Source organism: Ochotona curzoniae, unplaced genomic scaffold, assembly GCF_017591425.1.
Source record: "Ochotona curzoniae isolate NIBS_2020 unplaced genomic scaffold, NIBS_Ocur_1.0 contig_43, whole genome shotgun sequence".
Classification (NCBI taxonomy): Eukaryota; Metazoa; Chordata; class Mammalia; order Lagomorpha; family Ochotonidae; genus Ochotona; species Ochotona curzoniae.
The window spans coordinates 39,456,857-39,480,640 of record NW_024466218.1 but is presented as its reverse complement, the minus strand read 5'-3'; the positions used below and the strand labels follow the sequence as shown (position 1 = coordinate 39,480,640).

The window sequence follows — 23,784 nt, the reverse complement described above, 5'->3', positions numbered from 1 at the left end:
CGGAAACGCTGCGTGCCCGCCGGCCAGGCCATCCCCAGAGCGCCCACGCTTCCCTTCCACGCACGTCCCAGCTCGGGAGGCCAATGCCGCGGAAGGGACCGCCTTGCCCATGGCCCGACCATGCCCAGCGCTCTTCTGGTGTCACCTGCAGACCCTGCTTCCTGGGGGGGGGGGATAGGACCTCTGGGGGGGCAGTGAGGGAGACAAGATCCTTGGGGTGGGGGCGGCGGCCGCGGAGGGACCTTGGGGTGCAGGACCCCGGGGCCGGGCTCCCGGGAGGCCACCGCTAGAGGGGGCCAGGCCCGCGCGGCCCCCCTCCCTCTGCCTGCCTGGCGGATTCCAGCTCGGCGCAGCCCGGCGTCCCCTAACCCCGGTGCCAGGACGCCGCCCGGAGTTTCCGTCCGCCCCGCCCCGCGCGACAAAGACGCGCGCGGAAGGAGGGCCCCGGGCGGGCCTCAGGAGCATCAGTAGGTGGGGATGGGTCCTGGCGCATACGTGGGACAGCTCCGCCCGCCACCTGCGCCTCCACACGCGTCCGGGACCCGCAGGGCTGCGGCCGCTCTGGGCGCGGGGGTGGTGGGAGATGGTGGGGGAGTGGGGGTCGTTGGGAGGGAGGAGGCGGGAGCCAGGGGGATGTCTGCTCCACCCCCCGCCTCACCCCTCCTCTAACTCACCCCTTCCCCTTCCTTCCCCTCCTCCTCCCCTTCCTCCTCCCTCTTTCCCACCTCCCCCATAACTAACTCGCCGGCGCGGCCAGGAAGGCGCTTTCCCTGCAGTCTCAGCGCCCCGGTCGCCCCGCCGGTGACGGAATCCCGGGTCTGTTTCCCTCTGTTTAATGCCGTTGCCCGGGCCACGGTGGCGGCGCGCCAGGGCGCAGGGCGCTCCGGAGGCGGCGCGCGGGGCTGAGCCGCGGTCTCCACGCCGCGCTCCGGCGCTTCCCTTCCGCCGCCTTCCTCTTCCTCCTCGGGGGTTTGTTTATAGCCGCTACCAGGAGAGACGTTGCTCGGGTTTTATTTTGAGAGTCGGTGATGACTAACGGAGTTAAAAGGAGCTGAGGACAGAAAACAAGGCTATTTTTAGGTGACTGTTGTTTCTGGGGATTATTGGGGCGAACGCGCCCGCCGAGCCCGCCGTTGGGGAGCGCGCTGGCCGCGGAGCTTTCCCGCCGGGGCGCACCGGGGCGCTGGTACGCGCGGCCGCTTGGCGCGTCGCTTCCCTTCCCCTTGCGTGGGTACCCGGCTGCCACGTATGGGCCGTGCCCGCTGGGCGGGCGTCTGCAGCGCGGGGCTGCAGGGCCTGGGCACACGGAGGCCTGGTGTTGCGATGGGCACGCGGTGCGCTGGCGGGGGCTGGACTCAGCGGGGCCCAGCCCCCTTTGCGTGTTCCGCTGACTTCACAGAAAACGTCCCTGGCAGGAAGGCCCTCCCGGGGCCGCTGGGGGTTCCTAGAGAGCCGTGGGGACTGCACACCTGCTACCACCAGGAAAGCGCCCCAACACTTCCCCTCTGCTCTGGATCCTCGCAGATGCGGGGCTTCTGGGCCTGAATTCTGAGAACCAGCCAGCGGCTCCTCCCTGCAGCCCAGCAGCTCACCAGGGCCTTCTACAAGTAGCTCAAGGCTCCTGCTGTCCTGGACTCCCTCACCTGTTGCCCAGGGGGGCACAGGAACCCCACCCTGACATCCCAGCCCCTCCCCTCCGCCCCTGAAACTCGATGGATGGCCACTGGTCTGGCTGTCCTGCGGTGCACTGCCCTCCACCCGCCAGGCGCCGTGGCCGCTTTGCAGGCCTCAGCCTGTCACCCCACTGTTTGAGAGGGGCCCACCCGGTTATAGTACAGCTTTGCTTTGTCCATTTGGGGCTGTATGGTTAGGTGCACATTTAATGCGCGTTGGCGGCCCAGGTTGGCCCTTGGAGCCCCACTCACTCGGTCTCCCAGCGCGTGGACTGGCACTGCTCAGCGGTCTGCAGCGAAGTCAGCTCAGGATGGGCTGAACCCGCGCTCATTGTCTCTGGCTTTGGACTGGACTGGCAGGTCCACGTACATTGGAGGCAATCATCGGTCGAGCTGGGTTCCCACTTGCCCAGGGGCGTCCTTGTGTCCCCCGTCCCCTTCCCTGCCCCTCCTTGTGGGGCTGTGTTCCCAGCCCTTACAGTTCACCATGACAATTACGACTTTACCATCTGCAGGCATTTCCTGCGCCCGATACGGCTTCTCTCCCACCCATTTCCTTTTTGTTTTTATCGGCAGGCACATTACACACGTGTGCTACATCTCCGTGGCCGATGGCCCTGACACTGAGTTACATACACACGGTTTTAGTCACTTGCAAGTGAGTTAAGGGGATAAAGGAGGATGCATGCAGGCACATGGCCTTGCACACGCGTGTGGGTGCCTCTGTGCACGCCTGCTTTGCATGGGGCTGGGCGCCCAAGTGATCGCTCTGGGTCCTTTCCCCGGGAACATATGTGGCCTTTGCTCCCGCAGGGACACTGTGCTGGCCGGGGGGGGCGTGCTGGTGGGATTACTCTCTCACACCCCATGGCATTCAGACAGGAGCTGCTCTCCTCCGAGCTCCAGCGTGTGCTGCCTGCCAAGTGCCACCTTTCTGGAAGTGTGTGGCATTGAGCCCGTGTCCTGGGATGCCTCCAGCTCCCCCGCCCTACCCTCCCCCTTCCCAGGTCCTTGCCCCCCCAACACTCCTTCCTCCGTTGGCCCCTCCCCTGTAGCTGCATCTCCAGGTGTGTGTGTGTGTGTGTTGTGTCCCTGCCAGCTGGAGCCCCTTCCTGACTACCCCAAGTGCACTGTGTGTGCCCCTAGCTGCCTCCTCCCCGCCCCCATCTCTGCCTAGGGTTCTTGCTGGAGGTGCCATGGCTGTCACGCGCCCTTCCCTTTTAAGTCCAGATGGGGTTGTGGCTCTGTGTGTAGCAGGCACTGAGGGTGCTCGGGTGCTGACACACTCACAGGCTCGTGGGGCAAGAGGGTAGTCCTCGGGATCCTTCCTGCTTCTCTTCTCGGACAGGGGCCAGTAGGTGTCTGATGGCCACTTGGGGTACCAGTCCTGCCCGTGTGTGGCCTGTAACTGCTGCTTGCTCACATTTGTGCTTGGTGACCCCCTTCAACTGCTGGATGAGATGCCACCTGTCCCCTGGCCGGCAGTATCACTCCCCATCGCATGGTGACACCTTCTGTCTCCCTGAGCACGCTCGGCTGTCCAGCTCCCATCAGTGACAGCTGTGTGCCAATGCCAAGATTCCTCCACAAACAAGTTGCCTGTAGTTGCTTCTCCGGGACCTTGGGGTCGGTACCTGAGACTCCTTGTCCCCCAGCTCTCAGTCACCGTGGCCCCTGCACTCTGCAGCCTGCAGCCAGGGCTGCATCCTGCTCAGCTACCTGGGTCCCTGGGCTACTGCCTAGCCCCCACCACTGTCCCTTAGAGTGCCCGGGTCAGCCCCTCCATGTGTGGGAGTGCCCAGGTCAGCCTTTCCATGCGTGGGAGTGCCCGGCTCAGCCCCTGTGTGCCTAGGAGTGCCCAGGTCAGTCCCTGTGTGCCTGGCAGTGCCCAGCTCAGCCCCTGTGTGCCTGGCAGTGCCCAGCTCAGCCCCTGTGTGCCTGGCAATGCCCAGGTGAGCCTCCTTGCCCCTGTGTCTAGGAGCTCCCAGGTCAGCCCCTCCCTGCCCCCGGTCCCTTTGGGAAGGGATTTAGAGCTTGCTTAGTCTCTTCCTGACACCCTGACCAGGAACAGGCTATGGAGCTAGAGACAGTGGCACCCTTACTGGAAAGCCCTGTGCTAGGTCTGCACCCTGCCCTTCAAGCTCTGATAGCCTTTGCCTGGTGTGGCAACTAGCTGGGCCTAAACTTTAAGCAGGACCCTGGATCTGCCCACCCCCTGCCCCAGCCCTTGCAGCCCTTGCAGCCCTTGCAGCTCGGCTCCCAGCTGTGGAGGCCTAACAAAGCTACCAGGCCAGGAAGCAATATGATGCCCCGGCTCGGGGAACCTCGGGCTTGCAGTGCCTGGTACTACCCTCGCAATGCCAGGTTCCCCCAAGCCTTTTCTGTCCTCAATACTACCAACTCCACCTCCCACTGCCTTGTCCCTTGTAGTACACACCCCCTGCTCTGCCTTGTGGTGGAGCCAGGACCACTCCCCATTGCTGTGGGACCTGCTCACCCCCAGCCCACCTAATTCCCAGGCCTTGGGCTTCTCAAGGTTCCAGTGGCCACAGACAGGGCAGCAAGGAAGTGGGGCTGCATTTCCCTGTTCTGGGGGTGTGACACCCCCTCCCCTGCTGTGCAAGGTCCCCCAGATATTTCCAGTTCCGCCCTTTCCCAGACTACAGCCGGCAGTGAAATGTTCAGGGGACACAGTCTCTGTGTTTTGGGTTCGCACCAGTGTAACCCAGACATTCCCTTTATGTCCTGGGGGTCGGGGACCCTCCTGAGTTGGGGAGGGGGTTCTTCTGGTGGGCTACTCCCCAGTGGGCGATGGCTCCTGACAGCGGTTCCCTGAATCTGCACTGTCCTTTTCTTAAAACTGTGGCCAAACATGCCACAGTGCATAGCTCAGGCACATGCAGGGTCCCACCCACCAATTCCCTGAGCAGTGCAGGGATCCTACATGGAGCCCAGGGCATGAGTAGTGCCAACTGGCTTGTTTCCCTGAAGGATGCCCTCCCCAGTCTCTGCCCTCCATCTGGCCACGCTGTCCCTGGGCCTCATCTACTCCTGCCATGGCCCAAGCCCTGGGATGATTCCAGGCCAGCCCCTGCCTGGGTGCTCCTCCCCATGGACTGGAAATCTCTAAGGGGAACAGGGACCTGGGATGTTGGCTGGGTCACCCCAGGTCCCACAGGAGGCCCAGAGCAGGTGCGGTGGCCCTGCTGGGGTGTGGAGCTCAGCAAGCACTAGGTCCCCACCATGGTTGCCTGTACCTGCCAAGGGCCTGTTGCTCTCCTGCGTGCTCCTTCCCATGTGGTCCCACCCCAGCACTGCCCCTCCAGTCCTGACGTCCTTAGCTGTGGCTTCCTGCCTGTACCTCCTCCTTGCGAGGCAGGAGATGGCCACAGACTGGACCTGACAGAGGTACACTTACCCTGTGGGGTGGACAGAGAAGGGCAAGTGGCCTCGGGCCCCACAGGTGCAGCACCCCCATGGGCAGCCCAAGAGTAAGACTGTCAGCCACTGCAGAGCTGGGCTGGGACGGCTGGGGCACAGAGCAAGACATGGGAGGAAGCAGCCATGTCCTCCTGGGGCCCAGCAGCTCCTTGGAGGGCCTGGGCAGGTAGCCTGTGGCTGGGTGGGAGTCGAGGCTGATTCCCTGCCCAGCCGCAGGAAGAAGTGGGCTCCGTCCACCCCGCTCCCCACCTGCCCTGGAGCTGCAGCTGCTCCTGTGTCCTAGAGAAAATAGGTCAAGCCACAGCACCTTGAGGTGTGAGGCGACATGTCTGGGACTCCCCATGCCAGAACAGCCCAGGCTACCCCCAGGGCAGAAGCAACCCCCCTCTCCAGCCAGCATGGTTTCGGGTTTCCCTTCAGGCCCAGACCCACAGGGGAGACACAGGCCATATGGCACTTCCAGACATTCTCCCCACTAGGACCTTCCTGTCCAGGCAGTGTGGACACCTCTGCATTCCAAACCCATCTTCAGCAAGGTGGCTTCATGGTGGTTTCTGGACTTGCAGCACCCCCTTCTGGAATCTTCTGAGATGGCACCTGTCCTCTTGCCAGCGTGGCAAAGATGCCAAGCATTGACTTACATGGGTGGGTGCCAGGGCCCGTGTTGAGGCTCCAGGCTCCCCGATGCCTGTGTGGGCCTGTGTCCAGGCTCCAGAGGGATCTGTGGAGGTGCCCTTGACCGTCAGGCATCCTTCCCAAGCTGAAGGCCAGGACCGGAGGAGCCCTCCCATGAGACCCTCCTGGAAGACTGGGAGCCTGGGGGCAGCAGCAGGTGCTCCTGGTACAGAGCTGGGGGTGCCTGGGCCAGGCAGCTCCTGGGGTCACCATGCAGTCACTGTGCAGGAGCTCCGTGCTGCAGGTGGGCTTCCAGGAATTGGCAGCCCTGGGCAGAGCTGGGCCTGAGTGGCCCCTCCTGGGCTCAACCTGTCCAGCTGGTCCATAAAGCCCTTTTGGCAGGACATAAGACCGGCAAGGCCTGGCCACACCATCTGCGGTTCCTGTCAGGCTCTCCTGGTTGTACGCGGCTGGATGAGCAGTCCCCAGGGTCCGAGAGCTGCCTGGGGGTGTACTGTGCGTGGCCCAGCCCCCGCCGTGCTGCCCTGCACATGCATTTCCTGGAGTGCAATGGCCTGTGATGGATCCCACCCGGCTGAGGCCCACATGGTCTCAGGTGGTGGTAGCTATGGCCTAGAGCTGGGCCTCAGCCTGGCTCCCAGGGCCTCGTCCGGAGTCCACAGGAAGCTGTGGAGTGGGGTCATCAGTGCCGGCAGAGCCATGGCCAGGAGCAGGAACTGTACTGGGGCTGGCTGGCAAGCGCTTCAGCAACTCCAGGGGGCAGCATATGGGTACAAGGGCATCTGTGGGGTCACCAGGCACTCAGCTGGCTCCCTCAGGTGGAGGCAAGTGACCTACTGGCCCTTCTTTGCCCTGAGGCACTGCCAGGTCTCTTGCCAGTGTGTGGATGCCATCTCTCCTGGAAGTCCACCTTGTGCCCAGTGTCGGTTCTCCTGGCTTCTGCCAGCTGCCATCCACCACGCCGATGAGTCAACTCCAGGGGCTGCAGAGGGTACACTTCCCACTCGTTACTGCCCAGGATTCTTTCGCACTCCAGCCACCTGCACATGGGCACCCTGTGTCACAGCGGGTGGAAGCAAGCAGCTCTGCTCACAGTGCAGTGCTGCTTGCCTGTCCATGCATGTGCGCCCACTCACGGACCCTCCTGCTCATCCACCCACCAAGGTCCCCATTATCTTGGGACCTTGGCCTTGTCTGCTCTCAGTCCAATCTCCTGGGTCCCTGTGGATGCTCTGGGCAGGGCCATGCCCATCCTGTTCTACCTTGTGGACGCTGGCTCATCACGGCTCATCACGACAGCAACTTCTTCCCACAGATGGCCCAGGCCCAGCCTGATCTCCAAGCATGGGGCTGAGACCTCTAGGCCTTCCCAGGGAGGTGTTTCTGCCCTGCCCGTGAACCTCAACAGCAGCCAGTGTCAAAGTCCTTTTCTGGGCTTGGTCACCTCCTGTGATGGCCGGTGCCCTGACGCCCATGCAGATCGCTAACCCTGTACCCAGCAAACACTGAGAGCCACCCTCTCTCATCATGCCACAGGGTCTGTGTCCCAGCTGCAGCCCCACTCCACGTCAGGTGAGGACCCCCCTCCCCACTGGCACTGCTGTGTTGCTCACAGCATCTCCAAGGTACCACTGCTTCATTTATAAAGAGCTGAGAGTAAGGTGCTGCCCTCCTTGCCCCTAGGGTCTATCCCCCTGGTCAGGCTGCATAGGACCTGGGGTCTCTAGTGTCTGGGGCCCTTAAACCATGTTTCTCTGCCAAGTGTGGAATTCAGGGCTCCGGGACCAGGGACGCGGGCGCACAGCGACCTCTAGTGGCAAATATGAGGATCAGCTGACTGGCGACTGTACCTGCTGCCAGAAGAGGAAGCTTCTGGGCTTTGGTGCAGGAAGGGGGCTCCATGGGTGTAGGAAGGGGGTCTGTGGGTGTGGGAAGGGATCTGTGGATGCAGGGGAGGTATGTGTGGGTACATACAGGGCTCTGTGGGTTTGGGGAGGAGCAGGTGGGGTGCAGGGAGAGGGTATCCGTGTGGTTCTGCAGTGGGGTACCTGGGAGGATGCAGGTGCAGGAGCTCACGCATGGCCCACACCCACTTGCGCTGGGACATGGCAGGGATGACTCCGGGTCGCACGGTGTCTCTTTATTAGTGTTGGGAGGTCTGAGTTCCTGTACTGAACATCCAAGCAGAACCCATCAGGGACCACGTGTGGACTCCCAGGAGCCAGAGAAATCCTTTGTGGTGGGAGTGGGATCCCAGCAGCCTGTCCACAGCTGCCCGGGCAGGAGGAAGGAGGAGCTGCTGCGGGGACTAGGCCTGTCCTGCCCTGCTCCGTCCTGCCACGCAGGGAAGCCTCCAGGAAGGCCCTGCTCTCCACTCTGCCAGAAGGCAGCGTCCTCAGGAGGTGAGCTTGGAGTAGCGCGGTGGGGAGAGCTTGCGCCGGAGGTACTTGAGGATGTAGAGGGGCAGGCAGCTGACCACCGTGATGGCCGACACTTTCCACAGGAAGGTGGCTGTGCTGATAAAGGCGAGGTCTGTGGAGAGAACAGAGCAGCCATGTGGGCGCTGCCAGAGGGTTCCCGGGACCATGCCCGCAGGGCTTGCTGGAATCCCCTTCCGCACTCAGTATGCTACAGGCGCCCAGCCTCGTGGCCAAGCTCTCCTTGCAGGATAAACAAGCAACACATGAGAAATGGTGTACATGGGGACCTGTCCACATCTGGTCACGCATGTGGCTCTGGAGCATGCCCACACCTGGTCATCCATGTGGCCCAGGAGCCTGCCTACACCTGGTCACCTTCACACGCCACACATGGCATTTGTGAGTCTCGGGCAATGGCAGAGCCAGGGGTGGCAGGAGACTGCCCACGCTCTGCCAGGTGGGTCCCTCACGTGGTGGGTCCCTCGCGTGGGTCCACAGACACGTCAGGGCCTTGGAAGGGACCAGAGTGCCTCTCCCAGAAAATCATTCCCAAACTGCCTGGCGCGATGCCCACACTGTCCGCTCATGATGCTCTCAGCAGTGGCCGATCAAAACTTGATTCTTCCCGGGAGAAGCTGGCGAGGAGCCAGCCACTGCTGCAGGCAGCGCACAGGAGGGGCGCCGTGTGCCCTCCATACGGGGTTGGGGGAAGCATGTGAGGCCCACATGGGGGACGGCGCACGCTGACAGATGAGCGGTGTGCATATATTTGAATGCTGAGAGACTGAGCTGCGAACGGCCATTCCTTGTGTGCCCTGTGCACTGCTGGGCTTTCCCTGCAGGTCTCGGCTGAGCCAGAGGTCGGGATGTGCGTGGCTCAGCACCCGGACCTCCTGCACACCCAGCCCAGGGAGAACTCCGCTCAGAACCAGCTTGCACTGGCCCCGCAGGCCAACATCCACAGAGCCGCTGCAGTGCACAGTGGTACCAACCTTCATGCTGTGCTGCCCTGGCCCTGGCATTGGAAACTCAGGCAGGGGCACCCATTCGACACTCAGGCAGCTTGGGCCGAGGATGAGGCACTCTGCCTCCTCCAAGCGACTCTGGCCAGGAGGCCAGAAGACCCTGAGGCCACGTCTGCCCTGGCCCTCTGAGCAGCTGCCTCCTCTGAGCCCAGATTTTAAAACCTCAAGGTGTGGCTGTATGGGCTTCTGCCATATGCAGAGCTTCCCTGTTGGCAGTAAAAAGGCCCAGGAAAGCTGCAGGTGGCACTGGGCCCGGAGTGTGAAAATACAGCCAGGTTTGGTGTGGGCCAGAGGCCTATGTGTGGCTGAGATGTTCTTTGGCTGGGCTGTCTGCCCAGCAGGGAACTCGACCCCAGGTCCACCGCCCAAAGCCGACAGCAGAAGAGCATGGACGTCTGGGGAAGGAGCGGGAGATGTGCAGAACCACCTGCTGCAGGCAGGGAGCTGTGCTTCTGCAGGATTCTGGGAAATTAGCAACTCGAACAACTTTTCAGAAGTTGAGAAGGTGAAAACCTTATTGTTACAAATTACTGCAAGGAATTCTATCTTTCCACAAAAATAACTTTCTGACGTTCATTTTTCTGAGACCTGTGGCTTAAGACAATGTGCTGTGCTAACTCACTAATCCACAAAGATTCAGAGTCCCAGCAACTCACCAAAGTATTCGTTGAGAAAGGCCAGCGAAGCCACGTAGCAGCCCAGGCTAAGGAGCTCGGCCACGACCATGAGCCAGTGCCACGTGCGGACAGTCAGGGCCACCATGAGCAGCTCTGTGAGGATGAGTGCCGTGAAGGAGATGGCCACCACGTGCACGAACTCGGACTCGAAGAGCACCAGGGCCCCGTACATGAGGATGCCACCTGGGACAACAGGGTGGGGATGGGCGGCAGCTGGCACACTGGGCAGCCAACGCACTGATAACACCCACAGATGCTAAGGATCATGGGGAATGCCCTCACATAGTACCTGTGGTCATCTGCCACTGTGTGGGACGCCCTCATGCAGTATCTTGTGGTCATCGGGCACTGTGTGGGGCACACTCACATAGTACCTGTGGTCATCTGGCACCGTGTGGGGCACCCTCATATAGTACCTGTGGTCATCTGGCACCGTGTGGGGTGCCCTCACGCAGTATCTTGTGGTTATCTGGCACCGTGTGGGGCGCCTTCACGCAATATCTTGTGGTTATCTGGCACCGTGTGGGGCGCCCTCACGCAGTATCTTGTGGTTATCTGGCACCGTGTGGGGTGCCCTCATGCAGTATCTTGTGGTCATCTGGCACTGTGTGGGGCACACTCACATAGTACCTGTGGTCATCTGCCACTGTGTGGGACGCCCTCATGCAGTATCTTGTGGTCATCTGGCACTGTGTGGGGCACCCTCATATAGTACCTGTGGTCATCTGGCACCGTGTGGGACGCCCTCATGCAGTATCTTGTGGTCATCTGGCACTGTGTGGGGCACCCTCATATAGTACCTGTGGTCATCTGGCACCGTGTGGGACGCCCTCATGCAGTATCTTGTGGTCATCTGGCACTGTGTGGGGCACCCTCATATAGTACCTGTGGTCATCTGCCACTGTGTGGGACGCCCTCATGCAGTATCTTGTGGTCATCTGGCACTGTGTGGGGCACCCTCATATAGTACCTGTGGTCATCTGGCACCGTGTGGGACGCCCTCATGCAGTATCTTGTGGTTATCTGGCACCGTGTGGGGCACCCTCATATAGTACCTGTGGTCATCTGCCACTGTGTGGGACGCCCTCATGCAGTATCTTGTGGTCATCTGGCACCGTGTGGGACACACTCATGCAGTATCTTGTGGTTGTCGGGCACCGTGTGGGGTGCCCTCATGCAGTATCTTGTGGTCATCTGGCACCGTGTGGGACGCCCTCATGCAGTATCTTGTGGTCATCTGGCACCGTGTGGGGCACACTCATGCAGTATCTTGTGGTTGTCGGGCACCGTGTGGGGCACACTCATGCAGTATCTTGTGGTCATCTGGCACCGTGTGGGGCACACTCATGCAGTATCTTGTGGTTGTCGGGCACCGTGTGGGGTGCCCTCACGCAGTATCTTGTGGTCATCTGGCACCGTGTGGGGCACACTCATGCAGTATCTTGTGGTTGTCGGGCACCGTGTGGGGTGCCCTCATGCAGTATCTTGTGGTCATCTGGCACCGTGTGGGGCACCCTCATATAGTACCTGTGGTCATCTGGCACCGTGTGGGACGCCCTCATGCAGTATCTTGTGGTTATCTGGCACCGTGTGGGGCACACTCATGCAGTATCTTGTGGTTGTCGGGCACCGTGTGGGACGCCCTCATGCAGTATCTTGTGGTCATCTGGCACCGTGTGGGGCACACTCACATAGTACCTGTGGTCATCTGCCACTGTGTGGGACGCCCTCATGCAGTATCTTGTGGTCATCTGGCACCGTGTGGGGCACACTCATGCAGTATCTTGTGGTTGTCGGGCACCGTGTGGGGCACACTCATGCAGTATCTTGTGGTTGTCGGGCACCGTGTGGGACGCCCTCATGCAGTATCTTGTGGTCATCTGGCACCGTGTGGGGCACACTCATGCAGTATCTTGTGGTTGTCGGGCACCGTGTGGGGTGCCCTCACGCAGTATCTCCCAGGGCAGTCATCTGATACTACCTGGAGCACCTACACAAGGTATCCGAGTGCCCTGGCTGAGTCCCACCTCTGTTTCCTATACCAGCCTCCTGTGGACATGCGCGCTGGGAAGCAAGCAGGCTCAGGCCCTCAGAGCGCTGACCCACTTGGGAGAGCTGGATGGCGCTCCAGCTCCTGGCTCTGTTCTGTTTCAGTCCCAGATGTTGGGGGCGTTTGGGCAGTGAAGTGAACCAGGAGCAAGCACACAACTGTGTCTCATGCTGACAAGTGATTTACTTAGAGCCTGGGCTGGGACTGTAGCAGGACCAACACCGGGGAGGCCTCTGCAGTTCAGCTCCTGGGGATGTATTGCATCTCCAGTGGGCCGTCTGCCAGCTGCACACTACCTGTGCCCTGGGGCACCATGCACACACAGTTCATGACTTCTGGGACACAATCCCACCTCCTCAAGTCCTGTTTTCACCGCAAAGAAGAAAGATATGGTGGGGAGTTCCCTATGAAAATGCTAGCTCTAGCCCCCTGGTGGCGACAGGGCCATCTTACCTTGGTAAATACTGATCAGAACCCAGACGAGGAAGGTCTTAAAGGACAGGGCTCTTCCCTAGGGCAGAGAAAAGAGTTCAGTTAGTGCCGACACGCCTACATGTGTGTCCCCAGGCTGTTAGTGCACTATGACACACTTGATAAGACCCTGACATCCTAACACGACTGCACATGTGTACCGGCACCAGGTCACTCATGATGCTGGTGCACATGGTGCTGGCAGGACCATGATGTGTGCACCTGGTCACATACAGGTGGATGGGCACTGTGCTGTGGGGGCCTGAAAAAGTGACTTCAGGTTTCCAAATTTTTTGTACTTAAGAACTTGAGCTTGTTCCATGTCTGAACAGGACTAGGAATCCCCATCTGAGCTGCAGGAGCCATGACGGTGGACAGGGCAGTGCAGTGAGGGCTTCGACACTGGGAAGGCTTGGGGAACAGTGCCCTGGAGGAGTCAGCAGCTTACCAGGGCTGAGTGGAGAAGACATGGGACAGGGGCCAGAGCTGTGCTACACTAACGCACTGTTTGTGATGCCAGCATCTCAAGGGTGCTGCTTTCTAATGTCCTGGGGAAGGCAGGAGATGAACCAAGAGCTTCAGCCCTTGCCACCAGTTGGGAGACCTGGCAGGAGCTTCTGGCTGTGGGCCTTGGCCTGGCAGTCTTGGTGGCTGAGTCACCCATTGGGAGAGCTCTCCATTGCTCTCTCTAACACTTGTCAAAAAGAGAATGGGTGAAACAAAACTGAAGGGTGAACTCCAGCAATCTGTGTGCTATCTGTACATGGATGAGCAGCTGCAGATGCGACAGCCAGCACCTGGGGCACTCAACTGCTTTAGCCCACATCCTGTGCTTGGTGCGTGCCATGCCCGGCCATGGACAGGAGTCATTCTCGGGAGAACACACAGCCCTGCAGACAACCACTGAGCCACGGCCATGCCACGGGACCTGGCCAGTTACCACAAGGCATGTGGCAGTCGCCAATGCCCTGGGTGTCAGGACGCTTCGGGGAGTCGGCCAATGCTTCAGCAGCCCTTTCTACAGCACAGGCAGGTGCCCGCTGCTCCTCATATCCAGCAAACGCAGTCGGCTGAGCTGCTAAGAAAGCACTTGGCACCCGCATTGCAGCCCTGACTCCTGAGTCCTAATCTTCAAGAATCTCTAAAGGGCGTGTGTTTTCCTTTAACTATTAGAAGGCCGACACTGATAAGAGCACATGTTCTGGACCCTCAATTCCTTAGAGATCGACTGGCGGTGATCCCACTGTTTACAAAAGGGTCTTGAATTGGTGCAGTCTGTATTGAGAAATTAAAGTTAATGTGTTTTATGTTTATGCTTTAATTACATTTCTCATATACTTCTACAAAAAAAATTTACTTGAAAGGCAGGGTGGCCACCCCCAGCTGCTGGCAACTCTTCAAAGGCCAGCAATGGTCAGGGCTGGTGTGACAGAGGCCAGCAGCCAGGAGCTCCACCCAGGTCTCCCGTGTAGGTCCAAGAGCTCAGGCCCATCCCTGGCGATTCCAGCTGCTGTAGCTGCGGCTGTACTCATCCAGGATTCTCCCGGTGTGGCCTCCGTGTGCCTTCTCCAACTCCTCCCAGAAGGTGCTCCTCTTTGAGTCCACCAACAGCAAGCCTGGGTCACATGTGGAACCACATGCAGCCAGAGTCCCAGATAAGAAACCTATTGTACCAAGGTACATGGCAGCATGGCATGGGGAGCTTGGTTGGCCTGGGCCATGCCCACCTCCTCCTGGAGCATGTGGGGAGTGAGGAGCACTGACAGTGTCTGTAGGTTACCACTTTCCCACAAATATCCTTTCTCCATATTTGCTGCTTGACCTTCAGACCTTGTGGAGCTGTCTGAGTTCCTTCGTCTCCCCTGGTCTTCTATGCCATGGCTCACTCGGAGATTGCACAGAACATTGCTCAAGGTAGCTTATCTGATGCCGCTTGATGCCCAGAAGCCTAGACAGGGCTGCAGGGACACCTGTCCACAAAGAGCTCCACACGAACAGGCTGCATGTTCACCTGGCCCAGTGACACGGAGCATGAGTGTGTGGTTCTGGCAGTGCCTTGTGTCTGGGGAGAGGGGGTACGGCTAGGGCTGTGGAGCACTGGACAGAGCCACTGCATGGGTCCCTGCACTGCATGAGGGAGGGCCTGGGCCGACTGCCTGCACTGCGTGGGGGAGGGTTTGGACCTAGTGCCTGCACTGCACGGGGGAGGGCCTGGGCCTAGTGTCTGCGCTGCACGGGGGAGGGCCTGGGCCTAGTGCCTACACTGTACAGGGGAGGGTTTGGACCTAGTGCCTGCACTGCACGGGGGAGGGTTTGGACCTAGTGAATGTGCTACACAGGGGAGGGCCTGGGCCTAGTGCCTGCGCTGCACGGGGGAGGGCCTGGGCCTAGTGCCTGCGCTGCACGGGGAAGGGTTTGGACCTGGTCTTTATTCGTCTACTTGTGATCCTGCTTCTTGTTGTGCATATCTTGCAATTGCGTCATCTCATGTGGGGAGGCTTCTCTTTCTTCACATCAGCACACACCGCATGGATGTTGAACTTAGTCTTTTCTATGATCTGAGTGTTAGTTGTTTTTTGCCCAATTTCTTCCTATTTTGGCCATGGAGCTCATTGAGGCTGATTCTTGTGGCTGGGACATTACTGTATCTTGGTCCACACTCCTCACTGCTGTTCCTCAGGAGCACCTCACTTTCTGGCAGCACATGGGCTCCAGGTACATGCTGGGGCAGGGGACAGATGCCTGGATACCATGGGGACTCACCCAGGGGCATGGATGCTCTCTCAGCTGTGCACAGCCACATCTGGGATATCTACACCTACTGATGACTGCCCCCACATCTCCATCCTCAGCAGCTCCGATACATGAGCTGGCTTTCAGTGCTGGGGCATTTCCTGTGGGAAGGACGCTGAGGGACAGAGCCTGTGGTCCGGGTATAGCTTCTCTTCTCCCTGCCCTGCAGGCATTTCTTTTCCCTGAGCTCACTGTGGGTGCGGTGCACAGGGTGCCCAGCCCACAGTGTCAGGAAGGACAGCTCTCTTCACATCAGCCACCTGCCACTCCTTCCCCATCCCGCCATGCTCCCGGACCCCCAACCTTCCCCACCCACTGGCCTCCTTTCTGCCCACGGGTGGTGCATCCTAGGGCTCAGCACAATCTGACTATGGCTGCCTTCCCCACGCCGTGGGATTTCCCTGTGCTCCGGGGCTCACAGGAAGCCGTGAGGCTCTTTGGGCCTGTACGTGTTCACTGGCCTGAGGATACCTGTTTCTGGTTTGGGGCAATTTTGACCAGGTTGCCATAAATATCGTGGAGAGTGTTACTGGGTCACATAGCTAGTATCTAGCTGGCTCCTTAACAAGCTGTCAGTTGTGTTCTGAGGAGACGGCAGTGTTCTGCATGCCAGGCCTTGTGAGCCCCCACTTCCCACCTTGCCCTAGACGTGGGCTGCTGTAGCACGTGGGTCCTTGTGTCCTGCAGCCTCCTGAGGAATTGCATCTTTGATGTTTCTGTGCCAGCTGCACAGCCTCTCACTGAGGCATAAGCTGGGCTGCCTGCTGCTGAATTTGGCGGTTTCCTCACATGTTCTGGATCTAAGTCCTGTACCACAAGTGTACTCCGAGCCTGTGCAGGTAATCCCCAACAGGCTGCTTCCTGCCTTTGAGCCCAGGGCCCATACTTCTCCCTGTGCTTTGTTCTAAAGGTCGACGACTTTCCCGGAGTTCACTCAAGGGCCGAGGCAGCCAGCTGTCAGGACATCACGGCCTGCCCCGCTCCCCTTGCCTTTGGCATCCCTTCACGCATGCCAGAGGGAAGGGGAGCTTCTGCGCTTGGTTCCACTGTTCTTTTTGTCTACCTCTGACAACGATGCTTGCCCAAGTCTTGAAATGGGGCAACGCCTTTTCCCACGTCTGCATCCGCAGGGTCTGTTCCCGTCAAGTTTCTCATGTCGTACAGTATGTAGGTGTGTTCTCAGAAGGATACCAGAAGATTTCACTTTTTTGGTTATTGTAAGTAACGGCTCTTTTTTTTTTTCCCCCAGCTCCAACTATTGCATCCCAAGCCCTTATTAAACTTAGCAGACTATGAGGATTTTGTCCTGTTTTGTTGATTCTCTGGAATTTTCTATGTAGACAATTATATCATCTGCAGAAGTATTTTTATTCCCTCCTAAAATCCAGGTCCTTAATTTCCATTGATTGCCTTAATAACTATTCTTTTTAAAGTCACGTAAGGACATAAAAGTCTATTTCAGAAGACACCATGATTTTGACATTCTAGAGAAAACAGAAGGTACTTGTCTCAAGGGTTTTGAGGAGCAGCTGTGGCATCACTGGGGTTTGACATCTTCAATTCGCACAGCCCTGGTCAGGTCTTGACGCAGGCCGCGGCCTGGTGACTACACGCAGGGCCACAGCCGCTGGCAGGTCAACCGAGTCAGGAGAGGTGAGCGGGCTAGCTCCTGCCTCGGTGGCTGAGTTCATTACAAGTTCAAGTCCTAACTCAGAGCACCCCGAGCGTCACAAGAGGAACATAGAGATCCCATTGCTGCAAATGCGCCACTTACTTTTTGGAATAAAATCCAATTTTAGGCAACACAAGGAAATGTTGTTTTGGTGGCATACTCCTTCCCTGAAGTTCATCTGCCCGACAGACTCTGCCCAGGTGGGAGGGACAGTGGGTATGGGCTTGTCATGTGTCTACGAGGATGTGTGGTCAGATACACACTGAAACGTGGGATACTTTGAGGCTCCTGGTGCCCTCCCTTCCCTCCTTGTCAGACAACCATGCACACAGCAACTATGGACATACTGGGCCTGGGATGGCCAGGCCAATGCCCACCACACTTTCTTCTCCACAGAACGTAGGCTTGCTGAGAGCAGGGACTACATGCTGGGAAAGACACTCTCCAAGCTCACTGAGCAGCCTCTAGCCCGGAGTGGGACACACGGTCCACATGGCCTCAGCCAGGCGCCCCACACGAATGCAAAGCACCAGGGCCGAGTTCTGCACAGCTACTGCAGCGGGTTAGCTGCTTTTGATGCTCTAGATGTGTAGTTGCAGTCTGGGCAGCTGAGCCCCCGACACAAAAGATGTGCACAGCATCCTGAGCCGGGAGTCCATGCAGGATGATTAGCTCCCATAGTCACCCTTCAATAGAGGCGGGAACTCAGGTACTCTGCCCGCCATGCTGGTGCTGTCGCCATGGAGGGGTCACAGCCATGTGCGTGAGGGTCCCTGCTTGCTGGCTCGCTGGCAGGAGCCTTGGCTGCTGAGGCACTGGGCTCTGGCTCCGCGTGGCCTGGCATTTCCTGTTCCTGTGGGAGGTATTCCAGGAAGCACTCTTATAGCTTTCAGATGTGGGATGTGTGTCAGCCGATGGTGACCTGCCACAACTCCCTGAAGTTTTGGGGGTCTGATGCACCCCACTTTACCATATCACAATGGATCCAGTGCTGCAGGTTGTGAAACCAAAAACTCTTCTGGTTGTAATAAGTGTAATTTAGGATGATGTCTCCCGATATTTATGAAATTTTCATCATGACATTGATATACCTCATTTTACATGACACTGGTAAATCACATTTTTGGGGTCCCGGTTAGGCTTTTTCAAGGAACTCTGAGATCTACTTGACTATGTCCTTTACTGGCACACGACAGCACAAGCAGCCCTGCCTCGCTCTGTGCCTCCCTGTGGGCTAACAGGGGGCTGCAGTGCCTGAGCCAGCTCCCCTTCACTGTGCCCTGTGCGAGGCCCCGAGACTCAGAGCCGACGACTGCAGGCCGGCCAGCCTCATGGGGAGGAGCCAGCGCTGGTCCTCACGTGGGCTCGGGCACAGTCTGCGTCTGGAGACAGGAAGCTTCCTCCGTGTGCTGCCTTACGCGCCCCGCACTCTGGAACACGCTTTCATGTAAACCATGACAAACCACACCCTTCTTCAGGAACATTCCAGATCTCCAGTGGCAGCAGGCTTTCTGGAGGCAGTGAACCCAGGGTCTGTTGTGCAGGGCTCTGGCCTACAGCTGACAGATGAGTCTCTACACTAAACTCACCCACGGCCTGGAGCCCTCTCCTCTGATCTCATACAGGCACTGCCAGCAATCGAGAGACCCTTTTCTCATGGGAGAAAAGCCCTTTTGAAGTTTAATGAAAAAGAAAATTGCCAAAGAATAATGAGAACTAGGAAATATGTGGACAGACAGACAGTACCTGTTCAGAAAGCCATCCAGGCATACCCTTCCCGCTCGGTGGCGCATACCTTGGTTAGGTCCTTGTAGAGCTCCGGATACAGCATGGCCATCTCCGGCTTTACGTCCTGGTCCAGCACCAAGGAGAATACAGGGAACATGGTATAGACAGTGGCGTACCTGACAAAGCAGGCAGGAAGCAGGCGAGTTAGTGCATGGTGAGGGCCGAAGGGACCTCTTAACTCTGGGGGTCAAATCTCCGCCAGACCAAACCAGAGCACTCCCAGGGGTCTGCGGCCCCTCCCCTGCCCAGCACCAAGCGCTCCCAGGGGTCTGCGGCCCCACCCCTGCCCAGCACCAAGCGCTCCCAGGGGTCCGCGGCCCCTCCCCTGCCCAGCACCAAGCGCTCCCAGGGGTCCGCGGCCCCTCCCCTGCCCAGCACCAAGCGCTCCCAGGGGTCCGCGGCCCCTCCCCTGCCCAGCACCAAGCGCTCCCAGGGGTCCGCGGCCCCTCCCCTGCCCAGCACCAAGCGCTCCCAGGGGTCCGCGGCCCCTCCCCTGCCCAGCACCAAGCGCTCCCAGGGCCTGCATAGCGTCAGAGGCCGCGCCCACTCCGCGGTGACTTTCTATTCCTCCTCCTGCCCAAGGCTCAGGGACAGAAAAGCCACAGTGTGCACGGGTGGACCATTTCTGATGAACTGTCTAACGCCTAGATGCTTGTGGACTGCCACAGAGTGGAGACCCCACCCCCAGCGGACACGCGGGGCCCACCCAGTGCCCTCTTGGCTGCCTCCTCACCCTCCCACCAGCAGTCCATTGATCACAGCACAGGTGGAAGGATGACAGTGGGGATGTCTGTGGGGCCTCAGAGGAGCCCTCTACTGGCAGTGCAGAGGGTTGTCAGTGGACCAGTGGCCATGCTCAGCTCCTATGCTCGTTTTTTGTTTGTTTTTTTCTCTTAAGATTTTTATTTATTTTACTTGAAAGTCAGGATTGCCGAGAGACAGAGAGAGGTGTTCTGTCTGCTGTTTTGCTTCCCAAATGGCTGCAATGGCGAGGTGGGTGAGCCTGAAGCCAGGTCCCCCACATGGGTACAGGGAGCCCATAGACCTGGGCTGTCCTCCACTGTTCTCTAGGATATAAGCGGGTGGCTGGACGGTGTGGAGTGGCTGCATCTGCACCGGCCCCATGTCCAGGTGTTTGCTGCCTTGTCCTTCCCTGGTTGCCTCTCCTCTGCTGGGCCTGCTCACTGTACTCCCCCCATCTCGAGGACGCCCGCCGCTCTGGTCTGCCCTGGAGTCCCTCTCTGCCATGTTAGGGGCCTCTGTGGTCTTGGGCTGACTGGACACACCTGTGTACTTCACTTGTGGCTCCTGATGCTGCTCCACTGGGGGAGACGGCACTGGCCCTCCCCCTGTGGGTGCTGGCCCTCCCCCGTGGGTGCTGAGGTCGGGGCAGTGGTAGGTTAGCTGCCACAGGCTGCAGCTGGACACCGTGGGCTGCGCTGGTGTTTACCGCTCACTGGATCTGTGGGCTCCGAGTGTGCTCAACGAACAGGGAGAACATCTGGGCCTCTTGCTAGAAGCTACCGGGTTTAGGAATTCTATCTTCACTCGCTCAGTGGCAGAGAGCCAGGGACCAGGACCAGGATGTCAGGCTGTCCTGCAGACAGACCCAGGCCCAGCCAAGGGCCACACTCCACAGGGGAGTTCCAAGTCACAAGATCAACACACTCAGGTCTTGTGGCCAAAGAGTCTGAATCAAACAACGTTCTGCTCCTCCTTTGAACTCAGCTTCATCTTCTGCGTTAGGTTAAATCTGCATAATGTTCTCAAAGTTGGTCCAACTCTTCAGTTACTTCTGTTTCATTTTTAAAAAGATTTATTTACTTTTATTGGAGAGGCACATCACATTTATGGACAGGAGAGATAGAGAGAAAATATCCTCTGTCCACTGGTTCACTCCCCAAGTGGCTGCAATGGCTGGAGCTGTGCTGATCTGAAGCCAGAGCCTGGAGCTTCCTCCGGATCTCCCATGTGGGTGCAGGGTGCCAAGGCTTTGGGCTGTCCTCTACTGTCTTCCCAGGCCACAAGCAGTGAGCTGGATGGGAAGTGGAGCAGCCAGGATTAGAACCAGCATCCATATGGGATCCTGGCACCCATGTGGGACCACTGAGCCATTATGCTGGGCCCACTTGGGCTGATTTTCTTGGAACAACTCTCCCCTCTGCCTTGGAATTCAGTAACTTAACAGGGCCAGCCACCGTGCAAGCCAGCAAGCTCATGCCAGCACGATGCCAACAGGAGTCCGGGCACCGTGCGTGGGGCTTCACTTGTCTCATGTGTGGTTCATGAGCAGCACTGCAAGGGATCATGCTGGGCCACTGTTGTAGGACACACTGGTGACCCGTGACCTGCATAGCCCGACAGACTCCTGTGGCCCTGCAGCAGGGGATGTGGTCTCCCATGTAAACAGGCTCTCATGGCACAGGGACGGAGGTACATGTTCTTGGGGCATGAGGCATTCGAGACTTGCCCATCCTGCTTTATGTGTCCTCGGCTCTTTGAACTGGGCAACTTGTATTTCGCAATGGATGTAATCCTGTAATCTGGCTTGGACCTCCGTCCACTCATTAGTGGCCATCTGGGTTTCTCTAGTTTTGGGTATTAGAAACACAGCTATGAGCACGGAGGCAGACTGCTGGGTGAGGCTGAGTTCTGGAGCTCTCCTAGGACAGCTGGGCAACGTAGGCTGTGCTTACAGTGACATCTGCTGGTAGCTAATGGGGTGACATGATCCCCATGAGCCCCACTGGCCGTCCTTCTAACTTAAAGCCTTCGAGAAGGCCATTAAAAGTTCCAAAACCAAACTAGTATTTACATTTTTAAAAATATTTTCTTTTTATTAGAAAGGCAGATTTACACCGAGAAGGATAGACACAGAGAAAGATCTGTCTGCTGGTTCACTTCTCAAGTGGCCACAATGTCCAGAGCTAAGCTGATTTAAAGCCAGGTGCTAGAAACCTCTTCTTGGCTACCCATGTGACTGCAGAGTCCCAAGGCCTTGGGCCGTCCTCTGCTGCCTCCCAAGGCCACAAGCAGAGAGCTGGATGGGAAGTGGAGCTGCCAGGATTAGAACTGGTACCCATATGGGATCCAGCTCATGTAGAGCAAAGATTTAGCCACTAAGCCATTGCACCAGGCCCCAGATACTTGCATAATTAATATGACCTCTCCATATGCCTTTTTGTTTCGTCTCAATTATGTTTTTGCATATTTTCAAACCACATTTTTCTATTGACTTGGGAGGCAGAGACAGGATGAGAGCTTCCATCTATCAGCTTATTGGCTGGGTTGGCCACACTTGCGCCATCAAGTGCTGCCTTCCAGGGTCTGCATCAGAAAAAGCTTGGACTCAGAGTGGAGCTGGGACTGGGCCCTGCCCCTGGGACAGAGAGCATGGGTGGCCTGAGTGGCAGCCTACGCATCCCTGGTCCTTGAAGAGTAGAGCGTCATTCTGATGAGGCGCACGTGGTCCGTCCCTCACTCTTTACCTTGCCAGGGTTCCCAGGAGGCTGCTCAGAGCTGAATCACCACAGTCCTTGTGGCCACGGACGCTCACGTCCGCTGATTACATGTTCGAGTTTCTTTGGCCGGAAGCATAAATGCACCCCTGACTGCACTCCCCCCAGGGCTCCATGGCTTAGGAAACTGCTGGCCCTGCTTGGCTCCCTGAAGAAACCACCTGACAGCTGTAGCTCACGCTCTCAGTTACACAGGTCGCTAGCAAGGAGATGCAGGGACTGCACACATGGATATGACCAAGTGCCAGCCAAGAACTGTGTCTCCTACTGTGTGCTGGGTGTGATGGAGCAGACAGGGAAGCCCCTGTGATGACAGGGACATTTCTTGGGGGAGGAGGGCAGGAGCTGGTGGCCTGGGGACAGGTGGATGGTGCATTGTCAGTGCCCATGCTGAGTGGTGAGTTATTCTCTGGGGGGCTCATGGCTGTTGGTCTGTTCCATGTGAGTGGGAGCTCAGCATGGCCGGCTAGCCAGCATGGCTATTCTCAGGCCACACCAACAGCCATGCTACTTACATATTTGCGCACAAGCAACTGGATGTGCAGACAGGAAACACCAGTGTACTCGCCTTGACAGAACTGCTTCAACATCTGACGACATCTGTGAACAGCCCACCATTCTGGTGGTGGCCATGTGCGACCCGGAGGCCCATCTGGGAATGAGGGACATCACCCAAGCTTTGGCCAACCTCTCTGCTCACACGGAGCAGCTGTGCCCAGGAGTCATGACACCACTGGTCAGGGCAGCCTCCGGGGCGACAAGGGCCCAGCATGCCCTGGCTTGGCTCCATGGTGGGATCATTTGTAAACCTTAGCCCTGACAGTGTTTTTTGACACAAATGACAGCCTCTTCATGATGAACCAAGTGAGAAACTGCCTGGTGCATGGACTGCCATAATATCAACAAGCAGAACACCGTGCATCCCAGCGCTGACCATTGGTAATGAGGAACTACCCAGATCATCACTGAGTAGCAGATACACGCACTTCAAAATGAAAGCTCTCTTCTAAAAGACTCCAAGGGACAGGAAGTAGTGAAGGGAACCTACCCCACCATGAGGAAGCCCTGGTACAAGGGAACAGACGCAAAGTAGAAGACGGAAGAAAACACAGCCTGCAAAGAGAATGGCGTGGATCAGTAAGACAGCAGCCGCTGGGGACCTGGATCCTGCTGCCTGGGTAGGTGCCTCAGTGGGCCTGGTGGGCAGCATCCCCTAGAGCAGCTCAAGGGATGGGCGTACCTGCATGGTGGAGATGATGAGGCCACGGTGCATGACAAACTGGCCAAGGGCAGCTGAACGCTTGTAGCTGTTCCGGCCGTGCACCACGAGCAGCCTGCCGATGTGCTGGAACTGGGTAATGGAGAAGTCCGCGGCCAGTGAGGCCTGCCTCCCTTCCTGCAGGCCCAGGAGAACAGGCAGGTGTGAGTGCGCTGGGACACCCAGCAGAGGTTGGGCTGTGTGGGAGTGGGGTTCTTGTCACCCACATAGGCCCATGACACTGGGTTGTAGGAAGCCACCCCATGGCCCTGAGTGTGGACACAGGGGTTCTGGCATCAGCAATGCCTTGGTGGCCAAGAGGCAGTCTGGTGCCAGCGACAGGCACAGCTGCCTACACATAA

General features: G+C 58.3%; 1 protein-coding gene across 4 annotated transcripts in view; it reads right to left on the bottom strand.

Moving 5' to 3' along the window:
* Positions 1-7,869: 7,869 nt before the first annotated feature.
* The window catches only part of ATP9B (ATPase phospholipid transporting 9B (putative)), a 164,007-nt gene continuing 148,092 nt past the window's right edge, over positions 7,870-23,784 (bottom strand). For 2 of the 4 annotated variants that reach the window (XM_040985149.1, XM_040985150.1), the window contains 6 exons: positions 23,405-23,560; positions 23,213-23,277; positions 18,654-18,762; positions 12,376-12,433; positions 9,852-10,055; positions 7,870-8,282 (listed from right to left, as the gene is read on the bottom strand). In XM_040985149.1, the coding sequence (XP_040841083.1) occupies positions 8,146-8,282; positions 9,852-10,055; positions 12,376-12,433; positions 18,654-18,762; positions 23,213-23,277; positions 23,405-23,560 (729 nt within the window). In that variant the 3' untranslated portion in view covers positions 7,870-8,145. Of the gene's footprint in view, positions 8,283-9,851; positions 10,056-12,375; positions 12,434-16,689; positions 17,712-18,653; positions 18,763-21,745; positions 22,784-23,212; positions 23,278-23,404; positions 23,561-23,784 lie in introns of those variants that run through there. The other 2 variants (XM_040985151.1, XM_040985152.1) reach the window with 2 other exon arrangements.